General features: G+C 57.8%; 4 protein-coding genes across 6 annotated transcripts; all 4 read right to left on the bottom strand.

Annotated features, from left to right (window-relative positions):
* Positions 1 to 1,678: 1,678 nt before the first annotated feature.
* KLK9 (kallikrein related peptidase 9) lies at positions 1,679 to 6,377 on the bottom strand (the record flags this gene model as incomplete). Its single annotated transcript, XM_081275851.1, has 5 exons — positions 6,332 to 6,377; positions 6,009 to 6,165; positions 3,425 to 3,690; positions 2,159 to 2,295; positions 1,679 to 1,831 (listed from the first exon to the last, which is right to left on the bottom strand). The coding sequence occupies exons 1-5, from the start codon at positions 6,372 to 6,374 to the stop codon at positions 1,679 to 1,681; spliced, it is 756 nt and encodes a 251-aa protein (XP_081131977.1). The 5' UTR covers positions 6,375 to 6,377.
* A 2,905-nt stretch (positions 6,378 to 9,282) lies between these two features.
* KLK10 (kallikrein related peptidase 10) lies at positions 9,283 to 13,643 on the bottom strand. 3 transcript variants are annotated; one of them, XM_081275814.1, is made up of 6 exons: positions 13,593 to 13,643; positions 12,995 to 13,099; positions 12,004 to 12,181; positions 11,066 to 11,340; positions 10,549 to 10,682; positions 9,283 to 10,147 (listed from the first exon to the last, which is right to left on the bottom strand). In XM_081275814.1, exons 2-6 carry the CDS (start codon positions 13,083 to 13,085, stop codon positions 9,995 to 9,997), a joined length of 831 nt encoding a protein of 276 aa, XP_081131940.1. In that variant the 5' UTR covers positions 13,086 to 13,099; positions 13,593 to 13,643; the 3' UTR covers positions 9,283 to 9,994. The 3 variants fall into 3 exon arrangements, with proteins under 3 accessions (XP_081131940.1, XP_081131938.1, XP_081131939.1); XM_081275812.1 differs by lacking the exon at positions 13,593 to 13,643 and adding an exon at positions 13,432 to 13,582; XM_081275813.1 differs by lacking the exon at positions 13,593 to 13,643 and adding an exon at positions 13,276 to 13,424.
* Positions 13,644 to 14,271: 628 nt separating this feature from the next.
* Positions 14,272 to 19,131, bottom strand: KLK11 (kallikrein related peptidase 11). Its single transcript, XM_081275826.1, has 6 exons — positions 18,676 to 19,131; positions 17,899 to 18,006; positions 17,364 to 17,520; positions 16,733 to 16,998; positions 16,088 to 16,224; positions 14,272 to 15,598 (listed from the first exon to the last, which is right to left on the bottom strand). Exons 2-6 carry the CDS (start codon positions 17,936 to 17,938, stop codon positions 15,446 to 15,448), a joined length of 753 nt encoding a protein of 250 aa, XP_081131952.1. The 5' UTR covers positions 17,939 to 18,006; positions 18,676 to 19,131; the 3' UTR covers positions 14,272 to 15,445.
* A 1,517-nt stretch (positions 19,132 to 20,648) lies between these two features.
* On the bottom strand, positions 20,649 to 23,744 carry KLK12 (kallikrein related peptidase 12; the record flags this gene model as incomplete). The annotated part of the gene is made up of 5 exons (XM_081275827.1): positions 23,652 to 23,744; positions 23,184 to 23,361; positions 22,235 to 22,491; positions 21,616 to 21,749; positions 20,649 to 20,804 (listed from the first exon to the last, which is right to left on the bottom strand). The coding sequence occupies exons 1-5, from the start codon at positions 23,686 to 23,688 to the stop codon at positions 20,649 to 20,651; spliced, it is 762 nt and encodes a 253-aa protein (XP_081131953.1). The 5' UTR covers positions 23,689 to 23,744.
* Between the last annotated feature and the right edge of the window lie 1,539 nt (positions 23,745 to 25,283).

The following is a 25,283-nucleotide window of genomic DNA, read 5'->3' as shown; positions in this document are numbered from 1 at the left end:
GGGGCTGAGACAGAAGGGAGGAGCCTGAAATCCTAGCATTTTGGGGCTGGGGAGGGAGCCAGAGGATCGGGAGCAGTTGGGAGCTGTTGTGAGTCCTGTACCAGGAAGGAGCTGGGGATCCAGATTCTTGAGACTGAGGAAGAAGGGGACAGGAGCCCAAATTTCCAAAGCTAAGTATGGGGGCGGGCCGGGTGAGGCTGGGGAACTAGATTCCTGCATTCCGAGGGAGGAGGGAATTCTGTTCCTGGACTTCTGGGTCTGAGGAGAGAAGGACCTGGGAGTGGGACTCTGAGTCCGGGGAAGTGGGAGTTGGGGTCGGATTGCTGGGTCTGGAGGGAGAAGGGTCTGAGGCTGGGGTCCTGAGGCCTGGCGGGGAGGGGTCCCTGGGCCTGAGGCCAGTGTCTGAATACCTCTGCACCTCACCTTCCAGAATCCAGGGGGCGGGGTCACCTACTGATTTCGGGCTCAGAGGAAGAGGCCCCGGTACTTCAGTTCTGTCTGCCTGGTACACGATTCTTCAGCCTTTTAACTGGGAATCCCCGCCCCCTGCCCCGCCTCCTCCCGCACCTGAGCTGGGGACACATCTGGGAACCCAGGGTGTGTGTGAAGAGGGGCGGGTGGGGGCTGAACCGAAGTCTTGGGGACGGGGCTGGAATCTTGAACTGAGGAAATGGAGAGGGGTGCTCAATGCTGGGGCGGGGACCCCCGGGTCCGAGGGAGGAGGGCTGGGGTCTACGTTCCTGGGTCAGAGGAAGTGCTGGGGCTGAATTCTCCTCTTTGGGGAGGGAGGGGCTTGGAACCCGATTCTTGTGGGAGGAGGGGGCTGCTTCGATAACCCGGAAGAAAGGCGGGTCTTCTGGATTCGGAGTGCGGAGGGCGGACCCGGCCCGCCCGCGGCCCCGAGAGGTGCGGGATCTGGGAAGGCAGGTTTGGGAAGCACCGTGACCTGGTTTCCCCTTCCCCTGGGGGTGGCGGGACCAGCCCAAACAGAACTCAGCCCTGCGCAATGGAGACGATGGAGACCGACGTCAGGCAGGACTTACTAGGGGTATGTGCAACTCGGCGGCGGAGCCCTCATCTGCCTTCGCCTCCCATCAGTGCCCCCCTCATTCCACAGCACAGGCAGATGGAAGGCGCGGCTCCCCGCTTTATTGTACAATCATCCCTCGACTCTGAAAGGACCGAGACCCCCAACTTCTCCCAGTCGGGTCCGCGCCAGGATTCAAACCCAGGACACGCCCAGGGCAGGGCCGCGAGGGGCGGAGCCCAGCAGGACTGAATTTCACGTGGGCGGGGCTACAGAGCCACTGACGTCATGGGGGCTGATCGCTGGCGGCGGAGGCGGGGCCCAAAGGTCAAGTCCCAACGGGAAAAGTTCGGAGGGGAGGGGCTACTTGGTTGAAGATGTTCCTTAGGGCGGAGCCACACGGTGGGGCAGTTCCAGGGGATGGTGTCCGTTCTTGGTGACGTCATAGAGACTTGGCCAAGAGATGCGGACCGGTGTCCCTGCGCCTTTCCGAGGGGGTGTGGCTACACCGCGGTTTAAGCGCGGGGGCGGAGCCTGAGGGAGTGCGCAGCCTCAGTGTCAGGGCTTAGTGTGAACCGTGACGGTCGAGGCTGGATCCCTGCAGTAACTCTTGATCCCGCGTCCTCGCACAGTCGTCCTTAGCTTGAGGGTTCAGTTTTCCTCTATGGTTTTTCGAATCCAGTCCACGTAGTGGCGTACGCTAGTAAAGACAGTGGGACGCCGGGGTCTGGAGCAGGGCTCAGCGCCTCCAGACACCACGCCTGCAAGGGTCCCATTGCAAACCAGGGGTCCCCCAGAGTCACCCTGTGCACGAGAGAAGAGCGGAGAAACTGTTAACGCCAGTCTACTCATGACAATTGCATTGGCCACTTCCTCTTTCTGGGAAGTCCCCCAGAGTCCTCAACTGTCCAGGTCTCCAGTCTTTGCTCTCTCAGACACAAGAGGAAAAGCTCAGAGACCCGTCTCTCCCCACGACTTGGCATTCTGAGCTCCTAGCCCTCTCCTTCCCCAGGACTCAGTGCCCCCTCCCCACTTCCCAGTCTCCTGGGAGCTGGGGTGGGGGTCTGGGGTTCCAGTTGTCTCCTCCCCCAAGATCAGGCCTATGGCCTCCTCCCCACAGCAGGGTCTTACCTGGCAGGAGCCTCGGCCCCCCTCCCACAGGCCTGCACATATCATGCTGTCTGAGATGTGGCCTGGATAAGCCCAGTGACAGAGTTTGGCGTCCAGGATGCTGATGTTGGCACACTGCAGCGTGAGTGGATACCGCACTGTTTAGGAAAGAGAGCCACAGAAAATGAGCTGCCAGCCCAGCAATTCCCCCTTCCTGAGTCTTCTCTGAAGCCTTTCCACTGGAGAACCCACAGAACCACATCATAAGACTCAAGGATGGAGACAAGAGATGGTGACATAGACAGTCATAGATGTAAGAGAAACAGAGGGATGGAGGAGAGAGAGACCAAGAGCAAGAGAAAGAAAGAGGAAGCTGCAGAGAGCAAGAGATGAGAGCTGTGTATCACTCACTTGGAGGGAAATAGACCTTGGAGGGAGGTAGAGGCTCTTTAAAGGGAGATTCTCAGAGGAGACCATTACGAAAGAGAAGAGACCCAGAGACATGGGAGGGGAGCAGGGCAATAGGGAGGGGACAGACCGTCACTGACAGAGACAGAGACACACATAGAGATACTGCATAAAGCTCGAGGTAAGCTACAGCCCGTCCAAGAGAGACAGACAGGGATACAGATATGCATGTAGAATGTATGTGACACATAGCTACAAATCAGGTGCTCAGGGGACTTGCTGGGTAAATACGAGTCCCGGTGGGGACTGTGCAGCTGGCGGGCAGCCAGAGGGGTGGAGTGCAGCGAACCCATATCTTGTCTGAAGAGGGCAGCCTCTACTCACTCTGCCCAGGGTGCTGTTCTCGGGATGTGGGCAACTGTTATCAGTTCCTTAAAAATTTCAAGCAAATCCAGAAATCTGGCTTTCTAAAGTGTCCCTGTTTTAGATGTTGGCAGCAACAAATTCAGACTGATTTGTTTTAAAGACACTTGGGAAACTAACGCTAACATGAAAAGCCAAATGTGGCTAATGGGTTGCCAGTGTGAGTGAGATGGAGGTTTGATTGCGATTCTAAGATGCACAGATGTTCACATTGAAATGTCTGTGGAACCGGGATGTGTTCTCCAGTCCGTGAGGTCAAACAATCAACTGTACTTTTTTCCATTCTTAGCAGTTCTTAAAATAATTATGCTTTTTAAACTTTATAGCATTTTAGATTTGATGAATAGGTAGGTGAACGGGGGGAGAGAACAGAGGAGAAAAGGCAGAGACGGGGGCAGGGAGCCCAGCCCTGGGCCTGAGACCCAGGGGCTGTGTCACAGGCAAGGAAGGCCATACCCTTGGGGCTAGACACTGCCCCCCAGCCTGAGATGAAGCACTGAGTGCCTGGGGCAAGGTAGGTCTGGCTGAGGCTGAGGGGCTGCACAGCAGGACTCAGGCGTGCCCGCCTGGGCAGACGGATTAGCATGATGTCATCGTTGTGGTCATTGGCACTGAGGTCCTCATTGAACCCGGGGTGGGGGAAGAAGTCTGTGACCCGGAACAGCTGCTCTGGACCCTCCCACTGCCAGAGGTGGTGCTCCCCAAGGCGCACCCACAGGTACCTGCTGGGACAGACTTCAGAAGTCAGGTTAGAGGGAAGTGGTGGTGGGGGGAGTCAATCAGCCTCAGTTCTCCTTTTCTCTCCATCAGGGTGCTGTGTGACCCTCCACAAGCCAGGCACCCTTTCTGGGTTTCTGCTTCCAGCTCTGACTTTCTGTCTCCCTCTGCCTGTGTAGCCCTCCCCCAACGGTTCCCCTTCATAGCCTACCATGCTGAGTGAGCCACTGTCCTTCCTGCCCCACCTAGAGTTCCAGTGGTGACCTGGGTCCCCTGGAACCTTGTAGACCACACAATTAGAACCATACAATAACAACCCCACCTCCTGTGCCCACAGGGCTGTTCACTTGTGTGGGAGTGGCTCGAGGTATGTTTTGAGATATGTGTGTATGGAGAGAGAGGAAATATGGAAAGTCCCCAAATTGGGGGTCATCCCATGGCCTTGGGCTTTTTCTGTCATATTCTTTACCCTTACCCTGCAGGGCAGTTCTTCTTTTTTTATTTTTTATTTTTGTGGTGCTGGGGATTGAACCTAGGACTTTGTGCATGTGAGACAAGCACTCTACCAACTGAGCTATATCCCCAGCTCTAGGGAGGGCTTCTTGAGACCTAACCTTAAGTCCTCTTGCTGTAGTCCCAGCCCACCTGTTCTAGTCTAGGTCCATGCTCTGAACAGATGGGGGCCCTTTAGGGGTCTACATGTTCATCCCCCATCTCTGACCCCTGACTTAGGCCCTAGACTCATGACTGAGAATTTGGGATTTAGGGAGTATGAGCTGGTATTTCTGTCTCTGTCCCCCTCTCCACCCTCGTGGTCTTGACTCTGTGTTGGGGAAGTTATCCCCTACACCCCCATCTTTGCCTTTGAATCCCTTCTATCTGCCTCTCTCCATTTTTGTCTTTGGGGCTGAATCTAAACATTGTTCTCTCATTCCGAGGTACAGGCTTGGGTTAAAAGAGACCCCATTGGGCTGGCGATATAGCTCAATTAGTAGAGTGCTTGCCTCACATGCATAAGGCCCTGGTTTCAATACTCAGGAGAAAGAGAGAGAGAGAGAGAGAGAGGGAGAGACACCAACTGAGAGAGACCCCGTTGTGGAGCAATGCATGATGGGAAATTCCCATCTGGCATCCTGAACCAGCATTTTTGCTTCTCTCCTGGAGAGGATATTAGAATAGACAGGCTGGCCTCTGCTCAGAGATAGCATATAGAAGATGACTGCATCCCATAAACCCTAGGATTCTACTAAAGTGCCCAGAATCTAAGATTCTGGAATTTGAAGATCCCAACACCCACTGTCTATTGTTGTAGGAGTCTCAGAGGCTCAATTTTAGAATTTTATGGATCCAAGATTCTAACATCCTATATTTCTGTGAGTTAAAAAGTACCGGATTGGGCTGGGGTTGTAGCCCAGTGGTAGAGCACTTGCCTGGCATGTGTGAGGTCCCGGGTTCAATCCCCAAGACTTCCAAAGACAAAACAAAACCCTAGAACATCATCATTCTAGATCCATAAATCCCTGATTTTAGAAGTTAAGTGTCTAGGAGTCAATGAATTTAAGATTCAAAGCTCTCTGAGTGAAGCTCCTGTCTTTTAAGACTCTGGCATGATCAAATTCTGAAGTATTGATTCTACATGTTTATGAAAATAGGCTTCTAGAATTCTGGAATCACAGTGTCTGTGAATCAAAGATTCCATGACTTTAAGTCTCAATGTCCCATGAGCCTAAGACACTTGGAACCTAAGATTCTAGGATTGCACTAGCCAACACTGCTACTGAGCACTTGAAATGTGGCGTGTCCCAATTGAGATGTGTTATCTGTAGAAAATACATGCTGGATTGCAAAGCTTTACTTAAAAAAAAAAGTGAGCTATGTCATTCATAAGTATTTAAAATGTTATTACATTTTGAATCAATATTTTGAGTATGTCCAATTAAATCTGTTACTAAAGTCAAATTTGCCTATTTCTTTTTACTTAAAGGTGTCTACTGGAAAACTTCAGCTACACCTGTGTCTGGCATGACATTTCCGCTCCCAGGGCTGATCATGTAGATCACGTAGATCCCCGAGGTCTCTGCATCTGTGATTCCAGAATTCCAAGGCTCCAAGATTTCCAGACTCTAAGATTCTGGGTTTCTCCGGCCAAAGCCTCGAATCTTAGACTCCTAGAACCTGGGATGTTTTAGGGCTCTGGAATGAAGAGTTGGACTTCTGGGGTCAGAAATGGAGGTCCCTCTGTGCTCCACCCTGAGGCCCCTCCTCCGCCACCCGCTGGGGCTCCCCATTCCGCTGGCCAGCGTGGCTGGTCCGGGGCACTCACGGCTTGCGGCAGTGGGCAGCTGTGAGCAGCCAGCGGTCACTGATGAGAGTCGCCCCGCAGAAGAGCCGGGTGAGGTAGAACAGGCCAGCCTGCCAGGGCTGTGAGTTGCGTCGACATTCCTCTGCCCCGATGGTGCGGGTGTCTGCCCAGCCTTGCCCTGGGGTGGGGGCAAGAGGGGTCAGGGACAGCAGGCGGGAAGGGAGGGCCTGGGAGGGGATGCCGAGCCCAGAAGGCAGGGTGCCTGAGCTGGGGCTGGGAGGCCGGCTCAGAGGGCCTGGGCAGGAGCCGAGTCGGAGAGGGCAGCAGGGCTGCGGTGGGCTCACCTGCTAGAAGGGACAGCAGAGCCCAAGTGAATCCCAGCTTCATGACCTCGGGGCCTGCGGGTCCTCAGCTGGCGCTCGTTGCCCGAGCTTCTTTAAGGTACACCATGCATCTCCTTCCTCCTCCCCGGGGCCGCCCCTGTGATTAATCAGCATTGGGAAACGTCCCTGGGGGAGGGGGAAACCCTGGGGTTGTGCTAGGGGTGGGGGAACCTTGGGAGCGGCGGTGGGCTCAGGGGAACCCCCCTATTGGGAGAGCTGGACCAGAACTCCACTAAATGGGAAGGGGTGCAGGTGTGTGGAGGGGATGTGGGTGGCTCCTCTGGGCCTTCAGAGTGGGGGCTGCTCTTCCCCATGACCTTGGGCTGCAGGATCTGGATCAGAATCTCAAGGCCTGGAGGAGGCAGGGTGCCTAGGGCAGGATCCCAGGAGGAAGGTGAGTGGACTTTGGGAGCTGGAGTAGGGCGCTGGACCCACCCCTGGGTGGCTGCCCAGAGCCTAGGCTGGGGGAGAAGGACCCAGGCAGGCAGAGCGAAGTGTCAGGAGAGAGAGGAAGAACAAGAGGGGGGGCGTCAGTGAGAGGACCCCAGGCAGGCCAGGGCCACAGGGAGCCCCACACTGCACAGAACCCTCCCTGCCCTGGGGACTTGAGCCCCTCCCCAAAAGAGAGAGGCCTCTTCCACAGTCGGGAGCCTGTTTCCCTGCCCCCTTAATCCCCTCCTGTCCCAGCCTGCCCCCTTCCCCACAGCCCCATCACCCCAGGGACCAGGTGCCCCACCTGCCTGGACCCACGTGCCCTGCCTGCTCTCTTAATGCCACCTGATCTCTGCCAAGTCCCAGGAGCTTTGGCCATATCCTCCCCACCCATCTCTCTCCTCCCTGCCTCCACTGTCCTTCCCATCACCCCCTCGCCTGGCCTCTTTCCCCATTTCTTCTCACCAGCTGGGTGCCCCTGAGGAGCCAGGCCCAGGTCTGACTCATCTCTGTGTCCCCAGAATCACCCGTCTGGGCTGGGCTCACAGGAGTCCTCAGGAGATGTCAATTGGTGAGTGACTGTCTTTCCCCACAGCCTTCTTTATCTGGTGAACTCTTACTCACCCTCCAAGGCCCAACCTAAATGTCCCTCCACCAAGGTGCCTTCTCTTACTTCTTCAGGCAGAGTCACCCCTGGCTTCCCTGGGCACTCACAGCCCCTTCCACTCTCCCTTGGCCTCGGGCTTATCAGCTGGGTGGCTCCATCTGGATGTCCCCAGCTGTGGTCTCAGGGTCTGGGCCGTGCGTTCTGGAACTGAACCATCTGTGCCCAAGTCCCCTGCTGGCACCGGCTAGGCATGTGACCTAGGGCAGGTCACCAGGCCTCTCTCCTCTGCTCAGTAGCAGTAATATCCAGGCTTTCAGGGGGTTGTGGGGGGCAACGGCTAAGAGACTGGGAGCACCCAGGAGCGGGCCAACTCACGGTGGGTCCTCAGCCTGGCTCTCCGTCTCCTGTGGAGTCCACACAACCTTCCTCAGAGCATGACATGCCTGTGGCCAATTCCTCCCTCTCCCAAAGGACCTACTGTGTGATGAGAGCCCCACTAAACTGCTTTACAGGATACTGAAAAGCTATCTTCATTCTGTACCTAGAGAAGGCATGGCTCATGAGTATTAGCCCATTCGATCCTGGTGAGAGTCTAGTCAAGCAGGTATCTCACCGCAGAGCGGAGAACTGAAGTGCAGAAAGCATGCGAATAACTAGCTCAAGGTGCCATGGTGATATGCATTGTCTTCTTTCGCTGGTGAACTCCTACTTATCATTTAACACCCTCCCAATATCCCTTGGTGTGAGAAGCCTCCCAACTCCTTCAGGCAAAGTCCCCAGATGCTCCGAGGTGTGTCTGTGGTGCGTGGACTGATGGATTTGTGTTCCTTGTTCATTCAACAATATGCTGATGGTTTCTGTGCCAGGCACTAGAGCAAGTGCTTAGAATCCACAGTGGACAGTACCTGAGTCCTTGTCCTCACGGACTCTGTGTGTAAACAGGCGAATGAAATGATCCCAGCTATGATGAGTGCTGTGAAAGACATAAAGGGAGCGGTGGAATTGGTGACCAAAAGGGAACCCCTTTCCAGGACAATCCAGGAAAGCTTCCTGGAGGAGGTGACCTTTGAATGGAGACCTGAATGACAAGAATGTAAGTCCTGCCTGCCTCCCTCCTGGACCTGACGCACAGCTTCCTGAGGGCAGGGCTTATTCAGACTCATCTCCGAGGCCTGGCACAAGACACAGCTGCGTAAACAGCATGGAGTGCGTGAAGGCATGGACGGATTGACTGGAAATGTGTCCAGCCCCGAGTTCCACCTACTTCACTTGTGATCCCTGATGACCAACCGGGCTGATACACAGGACTGACATTTCCTGGGTGTGCTATGGGGTGGGACAAGGAAGAGCCAAGGGAGGAAGTGGTATACCCTACTGTGTGCTCAGACCTTGACTGCCCATCTTCTGAGGGCTCTGTGGGAGCAAGGACCTTGTGGTCACCAGTGTGTCCCCACCACCCAGCATGGGGCCTATCATAGAATAGATGCTCAATAAATTGGTGTTTGAAAGGGCAACCCAGTCCATGCTCTGTGGAAGAGTCCTGCTGTGTCAATGTTCAGCTGCGTCATAACTTACAAGTTCAGACTCCAAAGTCCAGGCAAAGCTGAGACCCTCAAACATCTGCTTGTTTTATTTTGCCTGGATTCTGTGTGTAAGCCCCCTTCCCCCCAGGACAGAAATATTTACAGAGACAATTTCAGGGAGAGGGAAACAATCCCTCCTTCCAAGCTTCCAGGACAAACATCTCAAAGCCAGTTAATAACAAACCAAAGATTCTCCCTGAACCTCAGAGGCTCTGGGCACTGAGGTAGGAAGCGAGGCTTGGCCCTCTGGTCCTGGGGGCCCGGAAGGATGCAGGGTGAGTTCCCTTCAGTGGCCCCATGAAGGCAGAGAGCAAGCAGATGAGTCAAGGGCAGGCTCACTGCTGCTGGGACAGAGGAGCTGGTGTTGGGTGGACCCAGAAGTGGGAAGTAGTGGGTGGGAAGGAGGAAGCAGGTGCAGTGCTCCCTGAAGCCCAGATGGAGAGCAGGGAATGGTCCTCCCATCAGCCCAGGGTGGGGCTGGGGTTTGGAGTGAGGGCTATGCTGGACTTTTCTGCCTTGGACAGAGACACTGTTACCACGATGTGGTCATGACAACAGGTACCGTTTAGTCAGCGCTCACACTCATTGATCAGGCTTACATGACAATGACCAGAAAGATTTACGCACGTTCCGTCACCTGTGCCTGATGGTGCATTTAAGAGGTAGGCACTTCATTGTCCCTGTTTTTCAGGTGAGGAAACCAAGGCTCAGAGAGGGTACATGGCTTGCCCCGGGACACTCAGCAGTGAATGGTAGAGGAAGCCAGGTCAGCTGACTCGGATAACTTCGCTCAGAGATTTGGTGACTTTCAGGTTCCTTACTTTTCCTGAACAAACCTTTGCCACAACTTTCTCTTCTTTGGCTCCAGAGTGAGCAGAGAACAGGAGTGTCAGGGGAATGAGGGAAGAGAACAGATGGGCAGGCAAGGTACGGAGGGTCTGGCCAGCCGGGGAGGAAGGGCCGAGGAGGAAGTCAGGTGGTGAAGGGGTCTTGGGGGCTGGATCATTTGGAGCGTATGGTTTTCTTGATCCAGGGGACATATTTGCAGATCTGGGTGTAAACAGCCGGGTGCTGGGCAGAGCCGCAGGGGTAAACGCCCCAGGAGAGGATGCCCTGTAGGGTCTGGTCACACACCAAGGGGCCGCCCGAGTCGCTCTGCAGGTGAGAGAAGGAAGACCCCAATGTGAGAGCTTCCACTCGGGGTCTGATGAGGAGGGAAGGGGCTGGGGCCAGGCTAGAGTTAGGTGGGATAATGATGGGGTCGGGTGGGGTTGGAGTTAGGTGTGAGGTTGGCATGCACTGGGGTGAGGATGGACGTGGACTTGGGGTCCAGGGTAGGGTCAGGAGATGTGCTGGGGTTGAGGTTGGACTCTGGATCATGGTAGGTGAGGGGTGGATAGGGATCGGGAGATGGGAGGATTGGTGGGGTGAGGACAGCTGGAAGGTGGGCTAGGGGCTGAGAGGGTGAGGAACAGGGAGGGCCTGGGGTCAAGGATGGAGCAGGGAATGGGGTTGGGGCAGGGACAGGCATCTCTTTCCTCCTGGCCATTCCCTACCTGGCAAGGGTCCTGGCCCTGGTCCAGTCCAGCACAAATCATGTTGTTGGTGATCACTCCAGGGTAGAAGACTTCACATGCTTTAGGGGTCAGGAGAGTGACCCTGGAGCAGCTCAGGCCCTTGTTGTACTTCACTGATGGGAGAACAGGCCAGGTGATTCCTAGGGCCAGCCTAGCTACCCAGGGGTTAGATGCAAGACTGCCTAGCCCAGGCCCCAGATGTCCTCCCAGGAATCAGGCCCCAGCCTCCCCTCTTAGGCCCAGGGATCCAAGCCCAGCCCTCTTCCCTCAGACCTGAGGTCTAGGCCCAGCCTCCTCCCTCAGACCCGGGGTCCAGGCCCAGCCTCCTCCCTCAGACCCAGGGGTCCAGGCCCAGCCTCCTCCCTCAGACCCAGGGGTCCAGGCCCAGCCCCCTCCCTCAGACCCAGGGGTCCAGGCCCAGCCTCCTCCCTCAGCCCTGAGATGCAGGCCCCACACCTCCTCCCTGAGATGCCAGCCTCAGGGCCCCCACTCTTGCCTCTCCGGGAGGATGTGGTGCCCCAGCCAGCGATCTGGCACTGGTCTCCAGGCTGGGCGCAGCGGTTGGGCAGCTGCAGGACCTGGACGCGGGGCCCCTGCACCACGGGCCTGCCCAGCTTCAGCAGCATGAGGTCATGCTCATCTGTCCGCCTTGGCAGGATGGGGCCTGAGCCCTGGAGGTACTTGGGGTGGACAACGGGGTGGCCAGCCAGGCGGAGCTGCTCCCCCTGGAGAAGAAGCAGGTGGTCGTCCCCAACTCGAGCCCACAGGGACCTGGGGAGGAAAGAGTCACAGGGAGGCAAAGCCTTCTTGGAGCTTGGGCCCCGGGCTCCGGGTCCCTGGGGTGGAGGGTGCAGGCAGGGAGTGAGGACCCACACTTGTGTCCTGAGGTAGGAGGGGTCTGAGGGAAGAGGGCCACAGGAGCAGGGGAGGCTGGGACTCCTGGGTCGTACGGAGGAAGGGGCTGGAGAGGGAGTGGGGCCTGTGGCCTGGACTCCTGGACATGGGGGCAGGGGTTCCTGGGTTCTGCAGGAGTTGAGGGCTGGGGGCTGGTCCTGGTTAGGTCTACCTCCTGCTTTCTCTATAATGACACCCAGTCCTTCTCCCTGGGTGGGGACTCCTGAGGTGAACATTACCCTTTACTTCTAAGTTCCTGACCACATGAGATCCCGACTTGGGCCTCTTGCATACAACTACCTCCTCCCAGTGGAAGGGGAGAATCAGCTAGCTGGGCAGGCATCATGGACCCGGAAACACTGAGAAGGACACACCGCCCCCTGGTGTCCACCGCACAAGCCCTGCCTCTCCATCTCCAGGAAGGCCTCCACGATTAACCCCATCTGGAGCTGGGAGAGACCCAGTTGTTCCTGCTCTTCCCGCCCCTCCCTGGGATCGGTTCCCACCCACTCCATGGCGTCCCCGAGGAGCATCCCCTACTTGTCGTTCCAGCAGTGCGCTGCAGTGAGCACCCAGCTCTCGTCCACTAGGACGCCTGCGCAGTGGAATTTGAGGCCCTTGAAGAGGGAGACCTGCCAGGGCTGCGAGCCGCGCGTGCAGGGGGCGCCAAAGGCCGCAAGTTCCAAGCCCGTGTCATTTACTGGGAGCGCATTCGCGGCTGGAGAGAGAACGGAGAAGACGGGGCGGGGGATAAGAGCCCGTAGGGAGAATCTGGGGATTGGCCTGGCAGGGAGTGGAGAACAGGGGGACTGCTTGAACCGAATGAAAGTGGGCGAAGAAAGGCGCGAATGTGCAAGGAGAGGTGGACCGAGTAGCGCAAGTCAGAATGGGGGGGTCTGGAGGGGCGAGGACCCCACACCTGACGCTGTGCGCACAGAGGGGTGGTAAGGCGGGGCCGCGGAGGGCTGCGGCATGGAAAGGGGCGGAGACAGACTGCGGCTGATGATAGGGGGCGGAGCTAGAACCCGGCGAGCGGCCAGGGGGAGGAGCTCGAACCCGGCGGGACTCTAAAGGGGGCGGAGCTAGAACCCGGCGGGCGGCCAGGGGGTGGAAACAGAAGGTGGTAGGGCGGTAAGGGGGCGTAGCCAGAACGCGGCCGGGAGTTGCGCAGGTGGCTGATGGAAAGCCATCGGGGAAGAGGGATGGGAATACGCAAGTGGAGTTGGAAAACAGGAGAGGGTAAAAAGTGGCAAGGCAAAGCTTGGGCAAAATGCGGCAGAGTGAGAAGAGGCGGGGACAGAATGAGGCCGAGTAGGGGGAGCAGAAGGACTGGGGCCGGACAGCACAGTCTGATGGGGCGGGACACCAGGGGCCGAGCTAGCAAAGGGGCTCCCGGACGCGGCTGCGACCCGTGCTCGGGAACGTGGGGTGGGTGCGGGGGTCCCCAAGGGAGAAGTGCGCGAGGGCGGGTGGCAGCGCGTACTCCTCCCTTGGTCCCGGCCCTCCGGCCGTCCCCTGTTTCCCGTCTCACCCCAGAGTTGCGCCATCAATAGCGGCAGCAGCAGCTTCATCAGGGCCCAGACGCCAGAGGCAGCGGAAAGGTGGCGGTGCGAGGGTTTCATGGCGAGGACCAGGGCTGGGAGACGGGAGGCGGGTTAAAACAGATGCTCAGTCAGGGACCCCCACCTCGCGGCTCTGTCCGTCTGCCTGGGCCACCCCAGATGGCCGCGACCGGTTTAACCTGCAGCCGACCACCGCGGGGGCGGGGGAGCTGGCAATTGGGGCCTGAACTGCCCTAATGGGAGCAATTACCCTAATGACACCCTTGGTAGCTTCCTCCTCGAGTGGCTTCCTCCCTTCCTCCCTATGTCCCAGAGGAGACCTCCGAGAGCCCGGGCGGCCGCGGTGGCCAGCCTTGTCGCACGCCGGGTTTCACCCTCCTTCGCAGGTGGGGTGGGGATCCCAGACCTGAGCCAATGGGGACCTCTTCTAAATTGCACTGCTGTGGGATTTCCCCGTCCCACCAACAGGGAGATCGAGGCTCAGACAGGGCTCCTGCCTGTGGCCTGAGGGTCCCCACCCAACCTCTCGGCATCCGCCCCGACGCGGGTGGACTGCATCCGCTTCACCTGGGAGTCCTCAGTAGGAAGGAGGAAGAAGAACCAGAGTCCCCTGCCCTGCAGTGTGGGCCGTCAGAATCCTCTGCCCAGGGACCCCTGGCAGATCTTCCCTTTTAACCCTCGAGATCCCGGAAGCTTCCCCACCCTTCCCCCAGGGATTCACTCCCTCTTTTCCCTCTGCCTAATTACTCCGTGGGTGAGGCTGGCACCCGACCTGGGCCCCAGATTCCTGCCCTGGGAGGGGCCCTGGAATACAGGCTTCTCCCTGTGACCCAAACACCCTTTTTGTGGCTGCATTCTTATGGGGACTGCCGGGGTCCCCTGTTTCAAGAAGTCTTTCCAGGTGTGGTTGTGGTGGGGGGAGGGTGCCCTGAATCCAGGGAACCCCGGGTGGGATAGCAAGTGATGGTGTTCAGCCACTGGAGAGAGGAAATGAACAGGGAGACAGGTGAGAGCCGGCAGAATGCAGAAGGGGAAGGAGGCAGAGGCCAAATAGCTGGATGGAAAGAGTAGGAGGGACACAAGCCAGCGGGGGAAGGGGGACCCTGAGGAGCGAGGCGGAGGGAGGGAGGGAAACAGGAAAGACAGGAGAGGAGAGGAGCAGAACAAGAGAGAAGGATGCTTTGTGTTTGAGCCCAGTGGGCTTCTTGTGTGTGTGACTGGCGCTCGGTGTTGGGGGGGGCGGTGGCCTTGCATCATACCATGCATGCCCATCTCACATCCTCCCTGCCATCTGTGTGTCTCCAGGTGACACTCGGGCTTATGAATCACAAGAGGCCCAGGCTGCAAGGGGCATCAACATCACCTGGGACTACTCCCTTATTTGGGGTGAGGAACTGGCAGGCTCAGAGACGGCAATGACTCACAAGAAGTCACACAGCAAGTCCACCTAACAACAGAGAGCCCTAATTCCAGCTCTGGGTCCTCACTCCTCACGCCAGATACCTCCCTTGCAAGGCGAGCAGAACATTGGAAAAGATCCTGAATTCCTGACGATTTATGAGGCACCTTCTCCTTCGGGAATTAACTTCAGAGGCTGTTCAGCTCAGCCCTGTCTGACCATCCTTTTGGAAAGGATGCTAAAGTTCTGTATCCATATCTGATGTGGCTGTGGAGCATTTGAAATGCGTCAAGTGTGACAGAGGAACTAAGTTTCTGATTTTAAATGGATGCATGTGGCCACCATATTGGCCAATGTGGGCCTCAGTCAACTACTTGTGACGGAAGTTGGAACATAACTAGAGGTCCCTTTGTGAGGCCTTGCTATGTGCGGGCTGACTTATTTACTGTGCTGTCAGACTTTTGGGTGCACTGTTTTACAGCTAAGGAAACCGAGCTTCCGTCAAGGTGGGATCACTTGTTAGTTAAGAGATCACCTGGCTTCAAATCCTTGCCCTTCTTTTCCTTACTGGCCGTGTGACCATGAGCAGCAATTTCCTTTCTCCATGCTTAGTTTCCTCATCTGTAAAATGGGTATGATAATAGTGTTGACCTTTCAGAGTTTGTGAGGATTGTGTTGGTTGATGAATTTAAAAGCCCTTCGGACTAGGGTCTGTCTGGCCCGTAGTAAGTACTCCATGGATTCATTCACTCTAAATATTTATTACAACCTTGGTGTACATCAGGAACTGTCTCTGGGGTTAGAGATATGACAGTGAACGTAACAGCTATCATCACTTCCAGAGTCACAGGTTAGTGCCAGCCAGGCCGTCCCTGATTCCAAACCCCAAGTTCGTTATAAAGCTATAGCATCTCCTGCAGCCAAGGAAGTGCACAGAAGAGTCCTGGCTTAGGGTTTCGCGTGAGCAGAATGAATGAGATCAAATGTTTACAGGAAGATGGGGCTGAGGGGTGGGTCCTGTTTAATTGTTGTTCATGGTCTCCTGGATCCAGTCTACATATTTGCAGACTTTTGTGTAGACACCGGGCTTTCTGGTGACAGCACATGGATCTTGGCCCCAGGAGATAATGCCTTGAAGAGACCCGTTACAGACCAGAGGGCCCCCAGAGTCACCCTGGGCATGGGAAGAGAGAGAACCAGTCAGAGCAAAGGGCGGGGGTTCTGGGAAGCGGGGGGATGGTGTGGGAAGGGAGGGAGGGGGGAGAGGATGTGTTGGCAACGGGACTGGTGATGGACTGGGGTGGTGAACTTGGGATTGTGGGTGGGAGTAAGGATGGCTTTAAGGTCAAATGAGTTTGGGGGGCTGGGGTTGTAGCTCAGTGGTAGACCACTTGCCTAGCATGTGTGAGGCCCTGGGTTCAATCCCTAGCACCACATAAAACTAAATAAACAAAATAAAGGCATTGTGTCCATCTACAACTAAAAAAAATGAGTTTGGGGATGGTGCAGTTGGAAATGGGGATGGGCATGGGGCTGGGGAGTGTGTTGGAGTCAGATATGGCAACTGGGGATGGAGTGGGTTTAGCTGCAGGGTAGGTGGACTTGGCACTGAGGTTGGGGAAGGGGCTGGGGTGTGGTGGGAGACCTGGCCCTGCCCTCTGACCTGGCAGGAGTCCTTGCCCTCTTTCTTGACGCTGGCGCACAGCATGGTGTCCGTGATGTTGCCCGGGTAGGCGCTCTCACACTCCTGGTGCTCAATGATAGAGATGTTGGCGCATCGCAAGGTGTGGGGCAGGCGCACTGCAGAGACAGTGGGAGAGGCCGTGGGAAGCCAGCCTCCCTCCCCAGCCCCATGAGTTGCGCTCCTCCAGGGAGAGCCCTTGTCCTCTGTACACACAGCCAACTCGACTCTTTGTACCAATAGCAATGGTCACATCATTGAGCCAATCTGTCTGCAGTCGCTGTCTCCATGTTATCTCTAATGCCACCCTGGTGTGTGCGTGGGGGAGAAAACCAAGCTTCAGAGAGGTGAAGCTCCGTCTGAGGTCCCCTGTTAGCAGTTTTAGATTGCACATCACACCTGTCCCACTGTGAGGCTCAAATTCGTGTCTCTGTCCCGCCCCCCACATGTCCAGTCCTGACTTTTCCATCTTTCCTGCAACAGAGCCTACTCCTGACACCCCCAGGCAACCCCTCTTGCATCACTATGAATCGGACCTCAGAAGGTTCCTCTGGTCCCTCGTGTTATTTCGTCCTCGTGACCACCCCTCCCTTCCCACCCCCACCAGGTTCACTCTATGGTCCCTACACTGGGGGCTGGACGTGGTGCCCCAGCCGGAAATGAGGCAGCGGGTGCCAGCAGTGACGCAGTGTGACGGCAGGGTGAGGGGTCTCACGGCCCTGGTAATGAGGGCCGGGGAGGACATTTTCACCAGCATGATGTCATTGCGATGGTCCTTGTTGGGGAGGCTGTTGTTGAAGCCTGGGTGGGGGAAGGACTCGGTGGCCGTTCGCCTCTGCTCACAGCCATCCTGATGCTGCAAGTTGTGCTCCCCCAGGACGACCACGTAGCTGCTGAGGTGGGAGGGACAGTGGTCAGAGATGGAGAGGTGGAGGGGACACACGCGCAGGGTTGGGGAGGAGAGATGAGTGACACCTTCGAGAACAAAGGGACAGGGCTCCGCTTCCAACCCCATCTCCCTCCGGAGCTCCCTTCCAAGCTCCGACCCCCCCCCAACCCATTCCCAGAACCACCAGGTCCCCAAACATCCATCCCTCGGTCTGCAATCCCAACCGATCCCACCCCTCCTGCTAACGCCCCCTCCCCATCTGCGCCCTGCTCTCCACCCTCCTCCATGTCCTTCCTGTCCTCAAGCCCCCTGCCACCCATCTCTCCACCTCCAGCCCCCTCCCAGCCCCGCCCCAGCCCCCGCACCCACGGCTTGCGGCAGTGGGCTGCTGTCAGGAGCCACTTGGGGGCGATGAGGGTGGCCCCACAGAGCAGCCGCGTCTTCTGGAACAAGGCCACCTGCCAGGGCTGGGAATGAGGGGGACATTCGTAGCCCTTGATGATCCTGGTCTCTCCCCTGACATGCCCTGCAGGTGGGGCAAAAGAGGGGCTCAGGCCTGGGAAGGGCTAGGCCCAGGAGACCCCGATGTGGGAGAGGAGAGTGAGGGGGTGGGCTGGCCCTGGCCTGGGTCCACTGGGTGTGCCATGGTTGGGTCAGGTGTTGAGGAACTGAACTGCTTCCTCACGGTGGCTCAGCCCTCCCCCCCACAGCTCCCTGGTCCCTCCTCTGGGCCCCCGATCTCCCCCCATTCTGGCATCTAGAGGGGTTACACCCAGCATGGCCCTATGGTGGTCTCCATGCCCATGACACACAGGTCTGTCTAGGTTTTGAATACCAGAAGGTAGGGTTCCCAGCCATGGCAGAACCAGGGCCCAGCCGTCCCCATCTGTCACCATCACAGTACCTGTCACCAGAGCAAGTGTGATGAATCGCAGAATCATCATGGCCTGGAGCGGGGCAGGGCAAGGCCCGGGTTCCTCTGGGGACAAGAAGGGAGCCGGCCCTTAGCACTCTGAGGGGAGAGGAGGGCTGTTCACGACACCCCGCCTCATGCCAGCTGCCCCCTCTCCTGGCCCTGCCTGCTTCCCCCACGGAGGAGCCAGTCTGGGGAGCCCCCTGGTTCTCATAGCACAACAATCAACCTTAAGGTCAATCTTAGGCTCCAGGGTGGCCTAGAGGGGACTTGGGCCAACTAGAAGCTTCTGGAATGCCAAGGAGCCAGAGGAAGTTGCTGGGAAGGGCTGTGGGGCGCACCAGGGCAGGCCTCTGGGCACACTGTGGAGGTGCTCTTCTTCTCACCCCCCCACACCTGGCCAGGCTCCAGGCCCCATTGGGTAACCACCCCATTTTTTGTGGTCTCAACAGCAGGGCCACATGGAGGCTTTGAGGTCCGCCTCCAAGGAAGGAAGTGGTCAGCATGGGACCGTGTCTGCCTTCCTCCTTTCCCCTTGGTGCACCCCTGCCCCTTTGAAAGACAGCCCGAGGGAGCTGGGCGGGGTGGACGGGAGGGCTGTGCCCTGAGATGCCCTGCCAGCGGGGGTGGGACTGAAGGGTGGACTGAGCTTCCCAGCTGGGGTCAGAGGTCATGGAGGTTGGGGGCAGCAGGTTGGAGTTGAGAGACCAGAGAGAGGTAGAGAGCCCCACCCAAGCTGGAAAGGACAGAGCAGAGGGGAGTGGGTACCGAGGCAGAGGAGGACTGGTGTCCAGGGTCAGCAGACTCCTGGAGGGGGCTTCTCTTCCCTCCCCGACTCACGGGCTCTGGGCTGGGGCTCCGGGGGCCCGGCAGTGGCAGCTGCGGCAGGCTGGGTCAGAGTGCCAGGCACCAGGCAGGCCGGCAGGCACGGGTGGCCCGGGGCAGACCGGGATGACTGGCCTCCAAGCCCTGCCTTGCTGCCTGGGGGCGGGGTGTGGGGGCCTCCCTGGCACTCTGCTGCCCGCGTCACCTCTCCAGGCCCCTCTTCCCCTGCGTCATCTGTCTTGTATGCACCGGTCCCCTTCTTGCTCATCTCTGAATCTGTTTCTGTCATTCTCTGCCACACTGGCCCTCTGTGTGGGAGGTCTTCTTCCTTCTGTCTCTAGGCCTTCGTCCCTGTCTGCTCCTTCCTCCGTCTGGGCTCTGGGCCCTGTCTCTCGTGGCCTGTCCTTCTTCCTGTCCATGTCTCAGTGGCTCCCGAGCTTTCCAGTCCCTGTCTTCCTCCTGTCCCTCTGTCTCTGCCTGCCCTGCCCCTTTCTCCTCGAAGCCCCAGCTGGCCGTGGCCCCTGGCCTCCTCTGGGCCCCTCCCTTCTCCTTTCCAAAGATGGGGGAAACTGGGGCGTCAGGGAGGTGGGGCTGCTGCCAGGCGAAGGGGCAGGACGGCAGGTGAGAGAGGCAGGTCGGGGCCTGCACAGCCAGGGCCCAGCCAGGGGAGAAGAGCCCGGCAGGTGCCCCAAGCCCTAGGGCTCTCTGGATCCTCCTTCTCTGAAGCCTCTTCCCTCTGCGGCCCTCCCCCACCTCCTGGGCTTCTGGATGCTGGACATCTGGGTCCAAGTCCAGCTATTCACTTACTCACTGCTGCGGGGCCTGGGCCTGACGACTTCCAGTCCTTCAGCCACCTCATCTGGGAAACCCGGTGAGGAGCCCCACTTCTCCCAGCTGTTTGTTCTCAGATCTCCTCCCTGGGTCTTTCTCTGCTCTCTCCCTAACCAGATGTGGAACAAGGTGGGGTAGCCCTAGGTTCTGACAGCAGCCAACCCTGGCCTCAAACCCCGGTTCTGCCTCTTCCTACCTCTGTGACGTGGGACGAGGGACTCCACCCCATGAGGCTCAGTTTCTTCATCTGCAACATGGGGGTGACGGCCCTGCCTTGGGGTGGGGTGGGGGGTGGGATAAAGACTCCAGAGAGTCACGAGGAGAGCCCAGCTCTGTGGGGCTCAGTCAGTCACAGGCCTGGCTGCGCTGCTGAGCCCTGTCCCCCTCAGTCCCCAGGTCCTCATCCACACTTTTCAGAGGATGATGTTCTCTTTCGGCCTGTTGGAGAGAACCCCAGAGGTGGGCAGGACCCTTCGAGACAGAGGCCACATTCCACCACCCTGGGCCATCCAGACATTAAAATAGACTGACTTCCTGCACCAATATAAGTTGGCTCAACACAAAAGAGCCAAGCCGCCATCGGCCAATGTAAAAAAAGTCACATGTCATAGACATTTCATTAAATGGTCACTGAAATTTGATTTTCAGTTGGCATTTGATATTTTCTTTTTCTTCTTTCAGGTTCTTCATAGGCCACTGAAGAGCATATAAGCTCTGGGCACTATTTCTATCATGCCTGACGGAGAAAGATGGCCTTCATTTTTAGTATTACCAGTAAATTTTTTTGCCCCATTCCTGTGTGACCCCTGAGGGAAAACCCTACTGCTCTCGGGTGTCTATTTCTGTACCTGGAGGTAGAGGAGCCCAGGAGGCTCCCTCCAGTCTCAAAGAGCTTAGGATCATCAGACAGACACAGCCCTCCTTCAGTTACACGGTATTTATTTCTGACAGTTGTGCAGTCCTCCCCTCAAGTCATGGGTCTCAGGAGGAATCGCAGTTCCAAGAAGTTCCCCAGATCAACAAAAGATTCTGGTGCTGAGGGTCAGAAAGGCCCCCAAGTTGAGGGTGGAGATGGAGGAAGCAGGTCAGTTGTTCCTGATGATCATCCGGATCCAATCCACATACTTGCAAACATTCGTGTAGACTCCTGGGATGCCTTTTTGCCCGCAAGGCTCCACGGACCCCCAGGACACCAGCCCCTGAAGGACTCCCCCGCATACCAGGGGTCCCCCAGAGTCACCCTGTAAGACGGAATGCTGCATAAATAAGGGAGTCATCCTGCTCCTGCTTTCCTCCCCACCCCTCGCCTATCACAGATCCTTTCCTAGGCCTTGGAGGTGGTGGTCCAAGCCTGGTCTTGGGAGGGAGGAACACAGCCAGGCTCCGGGAAGATAATAGAAGTGGCCAGCCAATCGAAGAGAGCACACTGTCCCTGAGGGCCAATCCCAGGAAGGGAGGTGGGACTCTTCCAGGACATTGGCTGGGACGCTGGCCAATGAGTGAAGAGAAAACTATCTCCTACGGCCAATCCCAGAGAAGGAGGGCGGGACTGCACGAGGGCAGAGAGTTCTCTTAAGGACAGTGGCTGGGTACCGGGACAGTGAGATTTAGCAGCCTCCTCCTCCTTCCTGGGGGCCCCCAGAGAGCAAGAATGTGGAATCAGAGGGTAAAAGCCCACTGGCCCCTTCCCGTCTCTGTCCCCACATCTCTTTGTCACCCTGGAGCCGCACCAGCTGGACGATAGTGTGGGGAATGCCCAGAGCCCTGGGTCTGGCAGCTCCAGATCCTGGCTGGTCCTTTGCCCTCCTCACCCTTTGTCCTTCTGTTCCCCCCTCCCTCTCTTTGGGCCACCTGTCCGTCTCCACCTCCCTCCTCCATTCCCTCCCTCCTCGTCCGGCCCTCGACCTGCTCTCCGCCTCCCTGAACCTCGCCTTCTTTCTCACCCATCTCTTCCTCTGTCCCCATTTCCACGAGTCCCTCCCTGCTTTGGTTTCCCTTCCTCAGCCCCCACTTCCTGTCCTGGGTGACCCTGCACCTCCTGTGTGTGCTCACCTGGCAGGCGTCCCTCCCAGCGACCCCGCCGGCGCACACCATGTTGTCGGTGATCCTCCCGGGAAACACGGCCCGGCAGGCGGCATTGGAGACGATGGGGAGGCTGAGGCACTGGAGCCGGTCAGGGAATGGGCCTGGGGACGGGAGGTCGTGCTACAGGGTCCCTCCAAGTCCCCCTCTTCATTTCCTTTGTCCCAACTCCAGATGTCTTCTGATCCTAGTTTATCTGACCCCAGATTCTATGAACCTAAACCTCTGGCCCCTGACTTCTAATCTCAGATATGAGATAAAATCCCAATTTATACCCAGATCTGCAACATCTGGATCCCAGAACCTCTATACCCAAGCCCCTGACCCTTGACACCCAGATCCTACTTATATATACCTTTACTCCCCTGACCTCACTCTGACCTGATTGCATCCCTGACCTCTGACTTCTGACCCCACACCCACTCCCTTCACCTCTTTAAGTCCTAGGAGATCCCTCCTGGTCTCTGACCCCAGACCTGGTCCTGGTGTCTACCGCACTCCCTTGCTGCCAGGCCTGACCTCTCTCCTGCCCTCTCACCCTCCACCCCAGGCTTTCCCTCTTCTGACCCCTGCCCAGGGGGCTCCTTACTCGATGGTTTGTTGGTGGTGCCCCAGCCGGAGATGTGGCACTCTGTGCCAGCTGCGGCGCAAGAGCTAGGCAGGGGCAGGGGCCGCACGGCGCGGGTCACACGCACGGGTGTCCCCAGCCGCAGCAGCCTGAGGTCGTGCTCGTGGTTCTGCAGGGCTCCCCGGTAGCTGGGGTGGGTCACGGAGAAGCCGCTGCGCCGGATCTGCTCGGCCCAGTCCAGCCTGCTGAGGCTGTGCTCCCCCAGGCGCACCCAGTACCTGCTGGGGTCGCAACGGCTCAGCAGGTGGCAGGACAGCCCCGCCCCCTCGGAGCCGCGCCTGCTCCGACGCTCTTAAACAGTGAAGCCCATGAGGTGATTGGAGTTGACATCTTCCCTAGTTCAATGCCTGTCCCTGCCACTTGGCCCCACAGAGGAGTTGTCAGTACTGTTGACTGAGCAAGTGAGTCATGCATGGCATCTCTGTCCTGCTGTCCCCATGTCTTTCAGTCCCTTCAGGTCTGATCTCCCCTTTCATCAAAAAACCCCAGAGCATCAGACCTAAAAAGTGGCTCATCTTGCAAATGGGGCTACTGAGGCCCAAGAAGGTGACAGACCTTGTCCCTGTGGTGGCACTCAATTTGGGGTAAATGTGGTCCAGGACCCAGACTGGGACCAGTAGTGGCTGAGACTGGTGACAGATGCCATATAGGAAAGGGTGGCACATGAGGACCCTCTGGATCCTCCACCCACTACACCTCACCCCACCCAGCCCCACCCTAGTCCCACTCTTGAGGAAGTTCCACTCCTCATCTAACCTCAGACTCTTTTGTTGCAGAACTAGTTTTGTACCCTTGGCACCCTCATCCCTGAAGATCTATTCTGAGGGATGCCTCCCTGGGGGCCCTCCCTAGCACTTGCCTCCCCATCACCCTTCTTTGCCCACCAGGAAGGGCCCAGACTGGGGCTCACCTGCCGCTGCAGTGAGCAGCTGTGAGGACCCATCTGCGGTCAATGAGGACTCCCCCGCAGCGCAGGCTGGTGCCCTCAAAGAGCCCCACCTGCCACGGCTGCGAGTGAGGCAGGCACTCTACGCCATTGACAATCTTCTCTGTGTCGGCCTGGCTCGCCCCTGGGGACAGGCACGGAGCTGGAGAGAGGGGGTCAGAGACAGAGACCAGGGGTCAGAGAAAGAAGGGGGTACAGAGATGGAGAGAGCCGGTCTGAGACACAGTGGCCCACCAGAGTGGCCCAGAGAGGGACGGAAAGGGGACAGAAAGACTAGAGGGAAGCAGAGAGCCCGAGACACAGCAGCAGCAGGGCAGGCCAGGTGTGGGCCAGAGCCGCCGCCCCCTCCCATCCTAGGGCCAGGCTGGGGCCAGAGCTGAGCTGGAAGACAGAGCCTCCTCTCGCCCGTCCTGGCCCTGCCCAGGAACTCACCAAGAGTGCACAGGAGCAGGGTGATGCCCAGCCTCATAGCGGCCGCCGCCACAGCCTGGGAGAAAGGGACTCTCAGAGGTGGCCCTTCCCTGGCCTCCCACCCATACCCTCTCTCCCCTCTCCCCTTCTCTCTGAAGATCTCTCAGGGGCTGACCTACTGTCCCCTCTACTTGTCCCCACATGCCACCCCTCCGTGGTGGATGGCCTATCCCCGCTCACCTTCTCTGTGGCTGCGGGATCCTCTCTGTGGCTGTCCCTGGTTCCGTCTGCCTATCTCTGTGTCCACCTACCTGCCTGTCCTTTCATCTGCCGGCCACCTTTCACACTGGCCACCTGGCTCCTCAGCCACCTGTCATGCTGCCCCACCTGTCCCCTCTGTCAGCCGCCCCAGGCCCCAGGCTGACGAGGCAGTTAGCTCTCTTTGTCCCAGCCCAACTGGGACTTCTGACTTCCGGCTTGTGGGAAGGGGATGAGGAAGATGAGGTGGGGCTCTCTAATCCCCAGGAGCTCTTTCTAGCTGACAGGTGACTCCTTGGAACCAAGGGGACAGGGCGGAAGGAACCAGGGTGGGAAGACCCGGCCCCTCCTCTCCACACCAGCTCGCAGCCGGCTGATGACTCAAAGCACCGGCTCCTGGAGCTGGGTTCTAATCCCCACTCTTCAGTGACAAAGAACCGGGAGGGTGGGGCTGCCTGGAACCTGTGGGCAAGGAGGCAGGAGGAAGGGGAGGCTGTGGAACCCGAATTCCAGGGCAGAGAGCACCCCAGAAAGAGAAGGGGGTGTTGCCAAACAGGGAGACACAGGGAGGCTCCCCAACTGTGTCCTGTCTGATTCTAAATACAGGGTTCATTCTGGTTACCCCAGGACCCTTGCCTTCCTGCTTTTTATTTTTATTTTTTGGTCCTGGGGATTAAACCCAGGGGCAGTCAACCACTGAGCCACATCCCCAGCACTTTTTTATATTTTATTTAGAGACAGGCTCTCACTGAGTTGCTTAGCGCCTTGCCGTTGCTGAGGTTGGCTTTGAACTCGAGATCCTCCTGTCTCAGCCTCCTGAGCTGCTGGGATTACAGGTGTGCACCACCACACCCAGCACCATCCCCTCCTACTCTGTCTGCCTCTCTCTCCTTTCTGTCCCCGTAGCTCCTCCCACTCCCACCTGGACACTCAGCCTCTAATCTCCCCCCTCTCCAGTCCACCTCCTACATGTGGATGGCTCTGTCTACACCCAGAGCTGACCTGCTCACAACCCTCTTGTCCCCCCCCCCCCCCGTATCCCAAAGTCCTGGCCCTCCAGCACAGATCTTCAGGTCCCACAAGACCCACCAGAAGCCCCCTCTTGGCTCTCTGCCCCCAGCTTGGCCTTTTGGGAACTAGAAATGCCTGGATTCTTGGTCCCCAGCCCAAGGTGCCTTTCCCTGCACCGTGAGGCCCCTTCCTGATCTCCTCATCATAGGAAGGAGCCCGGAAGCCCCCCCCCCCATCTCTCCAGGCTGGTCAAGTGCCTGTGCGTCCCCCTGGGAACCCACAGAGGGACCTGCCGAGAGCACAGCGGGGCAGGAATGCTACCTGTGGTGTCCCTGTGTCCCTGGCATGGACCTGGCATGGACCTGGTGTTTCTCGGTGGGTGAG

This window comes from Spermophilus citellus (genome assembly GCF_964194105.1).
Source record: "Spermophilus citellus genome assembly, chromosome: 18".
Lineage (NCBI taxonomy): Eukaryota > Metazoa > Chordata > Mammalia > Rodentia > Sciuridae > Spermophilus > Spermophilus citellus.
Note: the sequence above shows the minus strand (reverse complement) of the source record. Positions and strands in the feature narration are given on the sequence as shown.